Source organism: Argentina silus (genome assembly GCF_951799395.1).
Source record: "Argentina silus genome assembly, chromosome: 10".
Taxonomy (NCBI): domain Eukaryota; kingdom Metazoa; phylum Chordata; class Actinopteri; order Argentiniformes; family Argentinidae; genus Argentina; species Argentina silus.
In genome coordinates this window covers 3,891,841-3,909,128 of record NC_139664.1, presented here as the reverse complement: position 1 = coordinate 3,909,128, position 17,288 = coordinate 3,891,841, and the positions used below count along the sequence as shown (strand labels likewise).

The following is a 17,288-nucleotide window of genomic DNA, read 5'->3' as shown; positions in this document are numbered from 1 at the left end:
TCAGTATAAGGAAAGACAGAGGAATACATTTGGAGATATTATACTCTATAGAATTGTAATGGGAAAAAGGACCTCCTCTGGTTGTAAGTAAAATAAAATAAAAAAAAAAGTTACCCTTTTACAAAATGTAATTTCAACCACTCTTATTAGATTAGATAATGTACAGAAACTTTCTGTATCAAATGCATTGGAAAGAAAAAAAAGAAAAAAGAAATAAAAAGAAAATTAAAATTAACCAATGTGTGAGATGCAGACATTGTAAGACTCTGAAGTATTTAGATCTTTATCCCAAAATATTTAATCCAGCATCCTCTGATAAAAGAGTGAGTCCTGAGTTCTAGGAGCTGAACTCTTATTTTACAGGTTACAGCTTTCACTGACTTCTGCCACCAGACAATGGAAAAAACATAAAGCTCTGGTTTCACAGGCTTGTGCCTCACAATGCCCAGACTGGCAGGGACACAGTTTTCATACACACTATTTTTTTTTTTGGTTTTGCGTGTGTGCAAATGTGTATGGTGGGTAAAGGGGATATAGCTGTGGAGCCTAGAGTTCAGAGTCAAAGCAGCAGAGAGAATGAAAATGTCTTCCACATATTCTCTGCCTCTCTCTCTTACACACACACACACACACACACACACACACACACACACACACACACACACACACACACACACACACACACACACACACACACAGTCCCCCATTCACTTCACAGCTGCCGATGTTCCTGCCCAGCCCTCTCAGTCACAGAGTTGAAAGAGCGATCATCACCTTGACAATGAGCCTTTCACACAGGGTAAACCAGGGAATGCCATCACATGAACACTGACGTCCAGGCATAGCAAAAAACAGCTCAAACATGACCTCAATTCACATAGTAACTCACAGGGCTGATAAAAATATATAGTAGGCATTCCGCAGACTCTTTACTCAAACAAACACATTCATTGAGAGCTGTTTCTGGCCTCTGCTGGATAAAAATCTACCCACAATTTTGGTGTTGCCATGCAACTCCATGCTTCAACCAATTGAGCAATGTTTGATCAAGTGCAATATAGAACAGCAATGAAGTCAACACAATGGTTGAGGGTCTTCCTTGTTGCCAAGAATATTAAATGGGTAAATTCAAGTAACATAATATTAATATCTGGAACAATCATACAGAAAGAGATGCATAATCCCATATGAATAGATTGATGAGTGAATCTGAGACTAAGATTAGATTAGATTAGATTAGATTAGACCCCCATCTGGCCCTGCTCACTTTTCCACAACCTCTTTTCATGGTTTTTAGGATTAGTGGAAAGAGAGCTTTCCTACACCAATGAAAAGCAGGAGGAGTACGCTTCTCTAGTTCCCTCTCTCTCTTTCACTCCCCCTTTCTCTCCCCTTGCAGGTGGCCCCGTTCACCCTACTTTCAGAGAGGCTGCTAGGACGCTGTAGGAATTCACATGTAAATAGGCCACTCGCTCCCAAAGACTGGGAAAAGAAAAATGAATCCTGTCACGATAACCTTGCATAACAAGCAGGGAGGATTTATGCATATATTGCTACTTCTATCTTTAAAAACAGGTTGGAGAGAGCAATGCCATGGTGTCTTTGTCCATGATAAAATACAGTCAGTCGACACTATTGACTGTTTCAATAGAGGTACTTCAACGTAAATGTGTTATTTCAAAACATTTCGAGTCTCTGTTCAAGGTGTTCTGTACAGGTTCATCAACGTGTTTTACATTTTAAAGTACGTGACATGCCGCGACTCGCTAAGATTTATCAATCAAGAATATCTCCTTGAGAACCGGGGTGGATCTGCCCACCTAATCCTTTCACTGTGGAAAGGATTTACGACAAGACTTTGACGTACGCTTGACTAAGAGATCAAACACAGAGCTCCACACCTTTCGGTTTATAGCTGAAATATCTAATAAACCAGTTGTGCGTAGAGACACCAGACATATAACGATAGTCATTACAGCCCATAAATCTATGTTTTTAAGCATTTGGGGTTTTTTCATTGTGTCAGCGAAACTGCAAGTGTGGGAAAGGAAACAAGCTTTAAGATTTCCCTGCCCAATCCCTAATCCCCAGTTAATTGCATTAGCGGTTCAAAGGGAAGAGACCCTGCCACTCGGTATCAGGAGCTGTGGGACTCCAACACAGGGAAAGGGGGGGGTCCAGTCTTATGACCAGACTCACTCAGAACACACTACCCGGCCCTGACCTCCCCTTCCTGGTACGGAGAGCGGGAAATGGGAAATGGGAAAAGGTAGAGTGGGATGTCATTTCCATTTCCAACATCCTTTCTGGAAAAACAAACGAGGAGCCAGTTGCTCAACACAGATAGAGAAATTGACACATCACAACACATATGATGTCTGTTCTCCTTCATTGTACTGTACAATGTATGTTTTACATCGCTAGACTTAATGTAATATGACCTGGTGGCAATTGTAAATTCAGCAGTGTGCTGAAATTGTACACATTACATGGGTTTTGATAGTTACACATACAGTACTGTACGTCAGGCATTGAAATGGCATAAAGAAGCCATGGAGTACATGTCTATTTTTTGCTTTGCAGAAATTGAATCATCACCATGACATCTGATAATCATCAGAGGCTAAATTTAACACATTGAACATAATTTTCATATAGGAATAGCATTACAATCAGGCCTAAATCTAACAATGCCAAACATGTCTGCACATAAGTACAGAATGGAGCAAATAACTATTTTAGTGGGACAACTGTTTCTGCAACTGTCTTACAGCTTCAGGGACGGGTGAGCAACAGGCATCAGTTCACTGAGCTATGTGTGACAACATCCCCCCCCCCTCCCCCCTCCTAAAATTCTCAGACACCCCCGGCCCCAATCTCCTGCCCCAGCCTGTTGTACAGGGTCTGTCGCCTGTTGTCCAGAACTGCTCAGACAGCATTTCTGGGCTTCTTGGCTCCAGAAAAGCAGAGCTGTGCCCCAAGCCTAAATCACGTTGACAAGTAAACACTTAACTCAAGTTCAGAATGAGAAATAAGTGAGGTTCGCAACCATCAATCACTAGATAGTGTCCAATGAGCAATCAGTCACCGTTTTCATTCTGCAATCCTTTTCAGTACATACTTCAGTACATGATCATGCAATCAAAAAGTAATAAATTCCATAAGAAACCCAAACACTGCTATAAAGGAGGCTTTATTCAAGATGAAAACAAGAAACATATCCCAGAAACAAGGACCATGTGGTCAATGTGATCCCAGTACAGTGGCACCTTATGGGTGGTTTCTTATGGAAGCAACTAAAACTCTTGTATGATAATAACAATAAATCTATTGACAAGCCTCAAGGCTGTAAACTCAATCATCAAGAAAGGTAATCTAAAGTGCATTTAAAGACAGTAGAGAAACAAAAAAAACAAGATGGAAAATTCAAGACCTTTCCTCCCATTTGAGAGGCAGGCATAGCATAGTAAACTCATAACACAGCCTACAAAAGGAACTGCAATCAAAGGCAAACAAAACAATGTTGCTCCTTCAACACCCTTCAAACCCAGTGTCCTTTTTTGTCGTTTTTTTTAGTTGTCCTTCTGGTGGCAGGCTACTCCTGACATTAGCTACTGAGTCTGAGTAAACCTGTCTTACAAATGTCATTTTTGGTCCTGTAAGTAGCAATTGCAAATGTACGGTTTAATTCAAAATGACAGTAGGTAGCCTCGTACTGAGAATCAGAAGGGGTCTGCATGAAACCATTTCAATGTCAATTTTTTTAAAAAGTCTGATTCCTATATCCTTACAGATCCCAAACCCTTTATCTACAATGCTTTTTTAACCAATCCTCACATCCTCACATCCAAACATTTGAAAACGTTTTTCCATCACATTATTTCTTCCTCGTATCGCCAGTTCAACGGTTGCTTGCTGTCTGAAGCTCGTGCTGTACAATGAACAGAAAACTGAGAAGAAGAAGAAGTCCCAGGGACACAAAAAAAGACCTAAAAGCTCAACCCTTTACTGATAAAACTCAGTGTGCTGGTCCTCAACCTGCTGTGGAATACCTGCATCCACCCAGGTGGGAGAACCTGTCCAGGTGTCCCTTCACTTATCAGTCTCTCACATTGCTCAATCATCTCTTCTTCTTCTGCTGCCGGAGCATCTTCCTCCTTTTGAGGATCATGTCATGGAGTCTCTCCAGGCCCTCCTTGAGCCCGTCTCCTATGATGGCGCAGGTGGGCTGGAGGTGCCAGGGCGTGGCTGGGCCCAGTTCCTTCAGCGCCAGCGCCTTCTCAATCTCAGCCAGCCCCAGAGAGTGCCTCAGGTCCTGCTTATTGGCCACCACCAGCAGCGGCACCCCCTGGTTCTCGGAGGTCTTGAGGATCTTATGGAGCTCTGTCTTGGCCTCCTCCATACGCTCAGCGTCCACAGAGTCCACAACAAACACGATTCCGTCAGTGCACCGCGTGTACGACTTCCACAGTGGACGGAGTTTCTCCTGGCCGCCCACATCCCAGAATTGGAAGGTCACCGTCCTGTGGCCCCCCAGTGCCACTTTGACCTTCTCTGCATTGAAACCCTTGGTGGGCACGGTGTTGACAAACTCATTGAACTGTAATCTGTAAAGGACAGTGGTTTTCCCTGCAGAGTCAAGTCCTAGGATGGCAATGTGGAGAGACTGAAAGAACGGGAGGCTTGAGAAGAAGGTATGTTGTTCTGATAATCCATTCCCCATCTTTCTCATGAGGGGAAGGACAGGTAAAATAAAAGGGTTGATCCTCTTCTCCTACAATGACAATCAGGACTGGTTATACTCCAAAGGATTGCAGCATTCACCTGAGAACAAAAACAAAGGTGACTTCAGCCAAGCAAAGATCTACACAAATTGTCAAAATCAACAATCAGAGCAGTTCCTTAACGGAATAAATGCTAATGTGAACATTCCTTCACGCAGGTGTAAAACACGGATAACTTGTAATTCAGTAATTGCAGGTGTCTATGCCAGCATGACACCCTCGTCTGACACCTTCAATTATAGCCTCAAAGGAATTTATCGAATCTCCACAATTTGAGGCTTTCTAAACAATAAACAATAAACATTAAAAACCCTAAATGATTCCAGGTGTTATGGAGTAATTGTTGTTGCAGGTTGAAAGCTATAGCCCACGAAATAATGAACCTGCTTCGCAGGGAGATGTCTGCACTAAGTGGGCGCTTGCAAGCCACCAGCCTATGGACACAGCAATACAGTACGTCGTAAATCAATACAGGTGCCTCAGTTCTGACCAGCACTGGCTTGGTTGTTTATCGTCTATATTACGTGCACAACAGACGGTCCTGTTTTTTCAGCAAGATGCAGCGTTAAACTTACATTTTAAATCCGCTCTGACTTTGCACCGTGTCTGCATTCACAATGTCCAGTTATCCAGTGCTCAAGATCTCAGGGATCTCCTCTACACGCCGCGCGGTCGCAGTCAGCTCTCTATACTACACGGCTTCTTCAGTCATAATATATGTAAGAATATGTACGAATACAGGAGTGCAATTGGCGCATATCGTACACTTTATTATTTCAGGGCAACGATTGGTTAATAGGGATGTCGATCAAGAGTGTTATCCACTAAGAACACGCCTATCACCTGTTGCTACAACGTCACATCGGCATACAAAATGTGGATTTCTAGCAAATTAAAATCACAGTGGACTTTACACTATTTAGCAGTAATTATTAGTAGGCGCCAAATCATTAATTCAAACGCCTAGTATTCAAACACAAAGATATCCATGCTACATCCAATCGACATCATTTGGTGTAGGCTACGTTTGACATGGAACCGCGCAGAGGCCAAGTGAGTTTTAAAAATAATCGTTTTTTGTTTTTAATTTTATTATTTATTATTTATTCTAGAATGTACAATAACTTGCTTAACTTACCGATATTTCAGCGTTCACTTCTAGGAGTCGTCTGTGTGTTTGTCCGCTCGAGGAAACAGCGCCGCCCAATGATGCAAACAGCCACTGTTTACTTTCAAACTGATTGGCCGAAGCAGAGGAAAATATCCCACGATCATGAACCGTCATTTCAGAACATACATCTGAATTATGTACGCGAGGCTTGAATGCTTACGTTGCATCAATACATTTTTTTTATTATTATTATTATTATTATTATTATTTATTTTTTTACATATTGTGAATATATGTTACATGGTTTCCATATAGTGTTTCCTAATCTGTTTTTAATTAAAACGCCATAGCGTTCTCCTTGTCAACAGGCAAATAAAACCTTATTTTAATTGAAGAAAGTATTATTGCATCCATTTGAAACATGGGTTAGATAATGGTATTGGTACAATTCTATTCCAACTATACTAGCTACCAACTATGGCATTACGTCCTTGTTGTGTCTATTCTATGAGGGAATACAAATATATACAGTAGACTACATTCTAGGCCTACACAAAAATAATCCTGTTTTCAAACCATGCTCTTGAAGAGACAATAATTTACACAATTGTTTTTTTCCATGCAGTACTTTAATGCAGATATCTTGAAGTGTGTTAGATTTACAGCCTGTGGACACTTTTTTCACTGTAAGTGCAAATATTTCAGTAATGCCTTTCACACCCAGATTAGTTGGGTTAACATACTGGAGATTCTAGAAATACCCAAATGCACATTGCAATGCACAGCTGTGGTCTCCCAAAAAGGCTTAGGAGGTCAACACGTCATCCATTTTCCAGGAGTTGGAGACCTTCTCCTCCACCCTGTCCATGAATGCACTGTACACCCCTCTTCTGCGCCTGTGTCTCTGTTAAGCAGTACATTATTTCAGAAAATTAATACAGAATTTGATACAGAAATAATAACTCGAAGAAGAACCCTTAAACCTGATACATGCTTGGCCATATACTGTATATGGTGCTAAAGGGCTCTCTTTTTTTTTTTTTTTTTTTGGTCAAAGTCAAGCCGATCGTTTATCTTTGGGATAAACTGTATAATACCACTGTGATAACATAGCAGTTTCCCTTCATAACACATTAACATGGACTCAGTTGTGACATAATCCCAAGTGACATACAGTACCAGTCAAAAGTTTGGACACAAACTTGCCAAGAGTGTGCAAAGCTGTCATCAAAGCAAAAGGTGGCTACTTTGAAGAATTTAAAATATAAAACATATTCTGGTTTGTTTAACACTTTTTTGTGGACTACATAATTCCATATGTGTTCCTTCATAGTTTTTTAGTTCTTCAATATTAATCTACAATGTAGGAAATAATAAAAAATAAAGAAAAACCATAGAAAGAGAAGGTGTGTGACTGGTACTGTAGATCATTAAGTTTGATACGTGACACCCAGAGATTGTACATACTGTAAAGAGGCCTTGCCTATACCCAGATTAACACAACACACTTACTGTGTATGAGGCTGATTTTGGGGGCCATTGTAACGTAGGTAGTGTGAGCCGGGCCTCCCATCTGGGTTCTGCTGGCTTATATGTGTTTATTCTTTTCACTGTATCTCTCAAATGGAAGTCTGGCTCTGATCTGGTGCCCCAAACTGTAACAGAATGAAAACCAGTTCTATAGTTGACAGGGGAGTTACAGTGGTAGAGCATGGCATTTGGCGTCAGCCAAATGGCATATATTATCATAGTTTGTTACATTCCGAAACTACTGTACACAAAAGAGAAGTCCTTACTGGTACTCAGGTGCTGAGATTTGAAGCTCAGGTGACCAGGATCCCTTTCAGCTGTGGTAATTATGTTTGGCATGTCATCAGCAAGCTGAAACGAAATATGGCAGAACAAGATGCTGTTAAACAAGGCAGGATTTGGCTTTGCCGCCATCTTGTGTTAGAAGAATCACACACTTCCTGCAGTCAGGCACTTGAAGCACAGTACCAGAAATAGACTAGACAATAGAATTCAACCTATGGAATATATTTTGGCACCTTACCGGTCTGAAGTTATGTGGTTTGGGGTTCTTGTAGGCCTCAAGAGTGTATTTTCCTGTTTTAACAAACATTAGCTTGGATTCTAATGAGTCAGGTGGTCTGTATGATGTACTGAACATTGGCAGTGTTTTTCTCTGGCCAATCTCAGGTAGAACCTTTGGGGCAACTCTGTGAACTCTGACTGCTGTTTCACCAGAGTCACCAGAGTCAACCATCAAAAAAGTTGGACGTGTGTTTTTGCTCTTCCTGCGAGGAACAGTCAGAGATTTGTACAGTTTAGGAGAAAAATCAGGTGCCTTTAAATTCCACAGGTCGATCTGATTTGGAGATTCAGGGAGGACAAAACCTTTGCTTCTTATTGTGGCCAAGTCCCGGCTTGCAGAGAAGACAGTCTTTCTGTCAAAATAAACCGATGCCATTGGATCCAACTGACATGTAGGATTCATTGTGACATAATAGTCCTACATTTGTAGGTATGGTAAGCTGTTTGGGTGTAGAGAAAGAGCATTAAAGACAGTTGAAATTCAAACTGAGAACTGTTCAACATTACAGCGGTACAGACACTCAACATACTCTCAAACTTGTCACACATTTACACACAAAACACCCAATCTTGTTATTTACAGCCATCCAGCAGACGATGATAAGGTACAAATAATTTCACTCTTACCTATCAAAAAGACCCCTCGCTTGTTGCCTTGTTACTAAAGACACATGTTCAAAATCACAGCAAGTTGAAAGTTCAAGTTGTACTGTTTGATCTCCTGTCAGGGGACAGCACGGTGAGAAAGTGTTTATTACAATAAAGTGGTTGCTTAGTAACCACGGTTTGGAGACCTGACATCAAGAATAAGCAAGAGGTCTGAGCACAGCAGGGGAAGATTCGCAAAAAAAGAAAAGAGAAACAGGAACTTCCTAGCAACAGAGGCACAATGCGCCCTCTGAATGCCAATGCCTAGTTTAATGCCTGGTGAAATGCAATGCATTGTTCTCATACGACTATTTTCTAACATAGTGTAACTAACTGTCCATTCACAAATAATGTAACTTTTAATAGACCCCTGGATAAGCCTAGCAATGGTATAACTAAGAATATGGTCATTTACACAATTAGAATATGTTTGGAAAATGTTTCTGAATCTGTTATTATCAACCTGAGAACCCCCAAACAGGTGTCATGTAAAGAAGAAACCACTAGATGGCACTACATACCATGACCACAGAGAACTGTGTGTACAACATCTACTGAGGATGCTTTAACATACTGTATAATTGTAGGGATACAGTCTCAATAGTTCAGCAGTAAGTTATTGTACGTGTGTCTATATTGTATGTATGTCTCTATTGCATTTTCTATATTTTCCTTTTTGTGAATTTCACTATTTTTTAAATTAAATTCTGATGTTCCACAACCAGTAAGACAGTGTACCTGAGCAGTAGAGTTCATTATGAATGCTTTTGTAGAAACCGGTAGAAACCTCTGGAGACAGGCAAGGACTTGGCACACCGAGATGATACCTCTTCCAGACCCGACACTGCTATCAATTCTCCAGATCAGACAGCTGTTTCATGTCTACTGTAGCTAAATGTGGATACTTTTACAGACAAAACCTCCCAGAAGAGTCAGACGGTCGGGAGCAAGGCTCCTTCCACAATGCATTTCCAGCTTTCATTATATTGTGTCTTTGTAACCACCCAATAGGAAAACGAGCAGACAACCCAACATTCTATGGTCATTATAATGGTCATTCTATAACATTCTATGGTCATTCTATAACATTCTATGGTCATTATAATGGCATTAGCCACTTTTAAGATTCATTGATAAACCAAAGTTTATTGTAGCTCAATTTGTGTGGAATCTGTGTTAACTGCTTACAATTCGGAAGTTATCCTATTTAAGGCTGTTACTAAACAGACATAATGGGTGGTAATTGTGCAACAGGGCCTGTCTTTAAATGCCCTAAACTAGGACAAGTCCTAAATCAGGGGTTATAACTATGTCAAGTTGAACAAGGAAAAACTTGTACCCATTCAAAAAGCTCTGTGCAAGTGGTGGATATTCAGGAACAGGCAACTGGGAGGAGAGTTGGTGAAGACCTGATGGTGTAGATGTCTCAGTAAACAAACTGTTTAGGACACAACAACAACAAGTGGGAGGATGTATATTGTCTTTGTTGTCAGATATATCTACAGTGGTTTGCATTTTCATTGTTTTGCATCATAACATTTTTGTCTATAGAATGTCTTCTAGCTGCACTGACTTTAGGGGTAAATATTTAGGGACTTTTTTTTTTAACTGAAAATTGTCAATTTCCTCTAGCGAATGGAGATGAAACCTCAGGTCTGGACACAGACAGTGGAAGTCAAAGGTCACAGCTGTGATTTATTGGGGTCAGACGTTAAGCAGAGGGGATCCACTTACAAAAAAACTCATCTGCATGTGGCAGTTTATCCACATAGTTGTTGTGGCGGCCATTTTGTTGGGACCCATTGGGACAGCTGAAAATAGAAGGCAGAGGCAGCAGGAAACCTGAGACGGGGCCACACAGGCCCCTGTGAAGGAGCTGACCCCACTGCCCCTATAAAGCTGATAGACTGCGCCGGGTTCAACCTTTACCTCTTCAGCTGCGTGTTTGAATAGAGCCTGCCATTGTATCCAGTGTCATTTACAGCTACTGAGCACTCAAGGTTCAGTTGTACCAATTATGGGAGCTTTTGTTAAAGCTGAAAACCTGAGATGCTTCTGTTGACCCTGCTTTTCAGTGCAACGCATCCCACTTAACACCTTGGTAAGTGCAATGCAGAGGGCCCGAACCACGGCTGTTTCAAGGGGGCATAAGTGCTTCATTGTTTGAGCACAATTAACAAACGAGCACAAACCATGCCATGAAACCGAGAATAGTAGATTGTGGTACAGAACTGTGAAATGAATAAAACCCCACAACAACAGATTGAAACAAACAAAGAATGGCAGCTCATGGACTAAACCTTAGATGCACAGAGGTGGGCTGTGGAAATGGATCTCTCATAAACCGCTGCTGGACTGTCTCATACTCCCTCCCCAGCCATTCTCCTCCCGTCCGACGCCCCTCTCTGTCTGCTGAGGGCCTGGGACCGTCTCCGACCGCGTGCCAGGACCTGCAGTCTGTTTTTACCGTTGTTTGAGCACCGTCGCAAAGGCGACCAAGGGTTTCAGTTCCTGCCGTTCCCGCCCACCAAGTCCCTCTCCTCTCCCCCTCCCTTACGTCCCTTCATCCTGGTCGAGGGAGAGGATGTTGGGTCTTATAAATCAAAGCCGTAACAGATGCAACAGAGACAGCTGTCTCTCTCCTCAACCATGATTGGTTGCTTAGTCAAATGAGACATTTTACCCACTCATCACACAGTAATACCATGAGAAGACTTGAAGCGATGAGACATTGCGGCCCAACTGCTCATTGTCCAGTTATGGTCCTCCATGTTGATCAAAAGGGTTCATGGGAGGCACTTCTCCCCTAGTGCATAGGGCTTGATTAAGTACTTTCACCCTTTGTTTGAGTAAGCACCCTCGGGTGAGGTGTAAATCAGGGGGATGTCTTCCTGTTGAAAAAGGAAAGACTTGTACCCATTAAAAAAGCTCTGTGCAAGTGGTGGATATTCAGGAACAGGCAACTGGGAGGAGAGTTGTTGAAGACCTAATGGTGTAGATGTCTCAGTAAACAAACTGTTTAGGACACAACAACAACAAGTGGGAGGATCTATATTGTCTTTGTTGTCAGATATATCTACAGTGGTTTGCATTTTCATTGTTTTGCATCATGACATTTTTGTCTATAGAATGCCTTCTAGCTGCGCTGACAGATATACTGTACTGTAGCTAATCTACTCAGTGCTGATTTTAATTATCTAGTCATTTTCCAAACCAATCTGCCACTCGTTCAGCACTTTCCCCCTTCCCTGGTAATTGATGATAAAATATGTATCACATAATCCTTGGTCAGTGTTTTTATGAGAGTGTGTGTGTGTGTATGTGTGTGTGTGTGTGTGTGTGTGTGTGATAGAGAGAGAGAGGAAGAGAGAGAGAGAGAAAGAGAGAGAGAGAGAGAGAAGAGAGAGAGAGAGAGAGAGAGAGAGAGAGAGAGAGAGAGAGAGAGAGAGAGAGAGAGACAACAATAAGTAGAAGCGGGTCAGGCAGGTGAGCAAGTCTAGACCTGTAACGTGTGGCTTGGCTTTGGCCTCTGGAGTGGTTTACATGTTGCGTCATTACCACATGGACAATGTCAGCCCAGTAATGGCCTAGTAAGGCCTAGCTGTCACTATCATTTGCTTTTCCTACAACCGTAAATGATGGGTCTGCTGTGTCTTTTTTTTACCTACATTACCGTTGCTTCCTTTGTGGTGTCAGTGGAATGGTTAAAACCTTGCATTAGTAGGCTACCCACTGTGCTGTTGTACTTTAAAACGGTGTGTGTTTAGATACCCTTGTTTTGTGTTCAACAAACTACTGAGGGCAAACATTATTTGTTTATGTGTGAATCGTCATGTTTATTTCCTATCCTATCTTTAAACGTCTTCATCGAGCCCTTTATGCTGTCCTGATACACTTTAAGTTGTGCAATCAGGAGTTTGGTAAGTGGCAGAGGTCAACGGGTTTTGTTCAACAGTTCATTTGGCTGATCTCAGATTTCCCACAGGAGGTATGGGAAGTGCTGTTTTTTTCTCCGCACTCCCAAGTGTGCATAACTGATTGTAATGGAGGGAAATTGCACACAATGAGGTAATGGGTTCCGATGGAACAATCAAACTGGCAATTACATGTAATGTTTGTGACACCTATAAGTTGTTTATTCCATAGATTAGACTAATTAAACTGCTCCAAAACGATTGTACGTAGTATAAACAAATGTATGATTACTGTACATGACAAAAACCTTTGACTGATTGGGAATGCACAACACGAGAGACTAGCTTCAGAGTTTCAAGAAAACAATTTGACCTAATTACTGGTTATGAGGGAGGGAGTGTGCATAGGGGGAATAAGTCTGCGACACACACTGAAGTTTTACCTGATAGCTATTCCAGGCTCACACAGGTTGATGGTCCGGGAGATTTACGAGGGAGTGGTTGTTCCACCCGCCACCTGGGAGTCAGAGGGAGAAGAATGAACAAGACAGTCAGGGCACTCTCCTACAGAAGAACATAACAGGTCCTGTGAAAACAGAACATTCTATGATCTTTAGAGAAATTCCAGCCCTCTGACTGGTCTATTACTGAAGTTTTTGGATTGCGTCACAGAATTGACGAGTGTGGACTTCTGAAGCTTCTGAAAACTGCTATGAGGAAAATAAGCACATTGATAGTGATGTATAACTGGGTGTTCATGCACTACAGTATCACGCTGCAGCCTCGTCTTCTTTAGTTAACAATGACAGAGGCACACTGTGTTGCACAACCTGATTGAGTCACTGGTTCACACTCTGCCATGTCATGTCAACAGTTAGGATTTTTAAACAGATGGCCGAGCGGGACTGGTTCCTTGAATGATGTTCGCGCCAATGGAAAAAGGACACAGTCTTTATAAACACAGATGGTTTCTGGTGATCGGACACCTTTGCAAGTCTCCTGAACAGATTTGGCTTCTCTCCGCTCCTCGTCTTCTCCCCCTGCTTTAGGATCTTCTTCACCACAGTGTTAGTCGGGCTCAGACATACGCAAATACATTTTCAAATCTCGAAACTTCAAACTTTAAGAATGATATCATATCATTTAGCAAGCCCTGAGAGAGACACATCAGTATTGGAAAGCTCTCCGTGCCTCGGGAAACGGTTGCACAATGCCCTTTAAAGTGAAAATGGAAACATAGGGTTCAGAGTGGGAGACATACGTGATATCTGGCATATCCAAAATCCCACTCTTTGGCGTACACCGTTTCCCTAAGTGATACAGTGGGCCTAAACGACCATCTGGTTTTGTGGTTTGGAGTTGTGACTAATGAAATATCCCATGACTGCCCAGTGGACAGGCATCATTATCGCCCGGGGTTTGTCCCTGGAAAACTGGAGATAAAACAACACATTTTGAGGGATGACAGGAAAAATGTAAATTCAGTTTCACTTTACAACTCTTACATGGGCGAATGGAATGTGTAATTATAGTGCACTCAGGATAATTATAAGGCAAATTACCTGACATGCTTTGTCAAATGGCTCAGGTGTCAACTTTGCATAATGCCAAAGGTATGCTCATTAATCTAGTGGGAAAGGCAAATGCTAATTTCTGTTGCTCTTTGTTTGTAGATTTGTTAAAACCTTAATAAATGCACTGGCTGTGTATGACTATTTCATCCACTTTGACAACAATGTTATCATCTGTTGTGCTTTGGGTAGAGGTCACAGACAGTTCATGTCGTGGTAGCCTACACTTATCCTGAGGAAGTGATGCATATGAGTCAATCACAATCTATAACAACTAGTTAATCTTTTATCCTACACATTTAATTGGTATCCTACAATTATTCTGAGGAAGTTAAGCATACTGTATGAGTCAACCACAGTAACACTAGTTCTGGTTTTATCCTATACATTTACTACAAGAACAGCCTACTCCAGCAGTCACATTTGTGTGTTGGGCTTTGGTTGAGTCACTGATTGGGAAGTCTATAGTCTGCTCAGGATGAACTTCAGTTGAACTTTACCAGTTCTCTCAGCGAATGACCACTGTCTTGATGACGACCCTCTTTTTTGATGTTGTTGTTGCAGCTGAGTGATCTCTGTAATCCTCCTGACAAAACAGTCGCGGCAGTATCGTAGATTTGGTGGAGATAAGGAGTACAGTTAAGTGGACGCCCCTCCTAATATGATGCTGTTGCTGCTTGAGGAGTTTGTGGTCACGCGCCGCAGTCCGGTGTGGCGGAGAAGTGTTACCCACCTTCCCGAAGTTTTTACCAGCCCTTGCGAACATCTTATCTACAGACTTTCTTTGAAAATCCGACAATTTCCTCGAATTACAATTATTTCAGCCACTCTTTGCTCTTTTTACTATGTACTTTTGAAAAGCGCCGGCTGCAGCTGAGCTTACCTTTGAGAGGAGTGAAGACCTTGGAAAAACTGTAGACTGTCAGTGGTCATTTTGGAAGGCTGCACTTTGGCTGCTGGACGATGAGACCTCAAATTGTTTTGGAACTTCTTTCTTGCCTTGTCATTTTACTTTCAAAAACCATGTACTCTCAAACAGGTAAGAAATTAGGTAATGGTATTCTAATCATTTAGAATATGGATACAAATGTAGTGACAGCATTAGTTACTTTCTTCAGGCAATAAATAGGTTGCAAACTGCTCTAGTAATATTGACAATTTACATTCTAATGCATATACTGAATATTAACACAGTATTTGGGGTATGTGTTTTAATTATCAGATGATTATTCAAGATTCAAAATGTCACCACTTTGAAAGCATTCAGCCATTGAAAAAAAGCTAACAGACAAACAATGTGAATGCTGAAAATGATGATTTTATTAGGCTTTATCGATAAACATATAGACACATCTTTGTAAGCATTTGATTATCTGAAACTGTGCATCTGCTAAGATCGGTGTAGATGTGTGGCGTTCGAAGAGGTTGAGGCCTGTTCATCAATCATGGCGTTGTCATCCAAGGGCACATACCTAGTGCTCTCATTGTCATGGTAATCTGTCCTGCTGTCACTAGAGGCAGAGGCCGAACCGGCCGCTGTGGCTCCACACGTACAGGCTTTTGACTCCTGGGGCCAAGGTGGGAAGAGAAACATGTTCATGACTGCCGCCCACTCTGACAGGGATATGGTGCCGAAGGGTATCTCGAGACATTGACAGTGAGGGTTCCAGTCTAGGCGCGGGTAGATAGGGCTGACCAGGTGCTGACCAGGACTGACCAGGTGCTGACCAGGACTGACCAGGTGCTGACCAGGACTGACCAGGTGCTGCTGAGAATGAAGGGTGTTAGGAGTGCTCTGAAAGCCCCTGTCATCTCCTGCTATGGCGTGTCCTCCTGTCGCCGTGGTGACACGGTCAGTGAGGATATCGCTTTTCACATGGCTGCTCGTGCTTGTTTTATTCTGGACAGGCACAGATGAGGAGGCTGGCACCACAGAGAAGTGACCGTGGCTCTCGTTCGCAACAAGTTGACTAACATCCATAGAGACCCACCTCCTCTCCTCTGTGAAGCCGCTGCTGTCAGGAGCTGAACTTACAGTATCAGATTTCTTCTTCCTCCCGGGTCTGATTTTGGGGGTTTTCTTTCCATCCTTCTTTGCGTTTTCATCACTTTCTGAGGTGTTGTTTTTCTTCCCCTCATCAGCGAGACGATCCATTACCCCCATGTCATTCTCCTTCAGAGGTACGGAGCCTCCTTCAGAGGTGCCTGTCTCTTCTGCTTGGCCCTCCGTTGCTTCACTCTGCGCCATCTTCGTGGCTCCCCGTCTCTTAACCATGTCTTTGGTGTTACCAGTGTCATCATCCATTTTGGTCTCAGTCTTGCCCATAACCTCCATCAGTCTCCTGTACTTTTCGCTGAAAGAGTTGGGATTTCTTCCGGTCCGCAGCCTGGATCTTCTCTGCCTCTTCCTACTCACATTTTCTTCCTCCAGCTCCATAACGGGATGAACGGCGGGATGGCCGGGATGAACCACTAGCCCGGGGTGTACTGCACCCCCCAGGGATGGAACACAGTGGTATGGCTCAGGGGGCCAGACGGGCCAGATTGGCGCAGGTGGCATGATTGGGAGGCATTGAGGTTGTGCAGCGTAGACATAGTTCATCAGTGCTGGAGATGGTTGGCCAATACTTCCGAAGATGTTGGGGACTGTAGGGATGTGTGCCAGCGCAGGAATAGTTGAAGGATGCCCTGGATAAAGACGATTACAATTAGTTTGGTATAATATATGAGAAATTAACTAACATCCATTTGTTTGTTTTTTTACTAAAAGCTTGAAATGCATGAAAATCATATTTTTCAAGTCATTATTGTGTTGCATCTTCTGTCTTTATTTGTATTTGCTTTGTGGTCATAGTTAATTATAGACTACTCAACAAATTACTTTCAAGTTGCATACACTTACCATAATCTTCTTGTAATATTTGGGGGTGGTAATTGTGCTGAAAGTTCATATTTGTCTCCAGATTTGTAAAGCCAAACAGCTACTTCAGAGGAGACAATCAAGTCAAATGACAGTTCTGTCCATCAATTTAGAATGTTGCTACACCAATACCTATGACATCACAATTAATACTGAAGTGGACAAAGCTGATGTTACTGCGGCAACCACAAACGTTGCCATTGTGGAACAGCTGTGTTTGCTGTAGGCTTTCTTTTTTTCTCTCTC

The 17,288-nt window shown here is 42.2% G+C and overlaps 1 protein-coding gene across 2 annotated transcripts; it reads right to left on the bottom strand.

Annotated features, from left to right (window-relative positions):
• Nucleotides 1–3,174: 3,174 nt before the first annotated feature.
• On the bottom strand, nucleotides 3,175–5,984 carry arl4aa (ADP-ribosylation factor-like 4aa). 2 transcript variants are annotated; one of them, XM_083678125.1, is made up of 2 exons: nucleotides 5,923–5,984; nucleotides 3,175–4,824 (listed from the first exon to the last, which is right to left on the bottom strand). In XM_083678125.1, the coding sequence occupies exon 2, from the start codon at nucleotides 4,730–4,732 to the stop codon at nucleotides 4,121–4,123; it is 612 nt and encodes a 203-aa protein (XP_083534251.1). In that variant the 5' UTR covers nucleotides 4,733–4,824; nucleotides 5,923–5,984; the 3' UTR covers nucleotides 3,175–4,120. The 2 variants fall into 2 exon arrangements, with proteins under 2 accessions (XP_083534251.1, XP_083534250.1); XM_083678124.1 differs by lacking the exon at nucleotides 5,923–5,984 and adding an exon at nucleotides 5,360–5,493.
• Nucleotides 5,985–17,288: the final 11,304 nt, after the last annotated feature.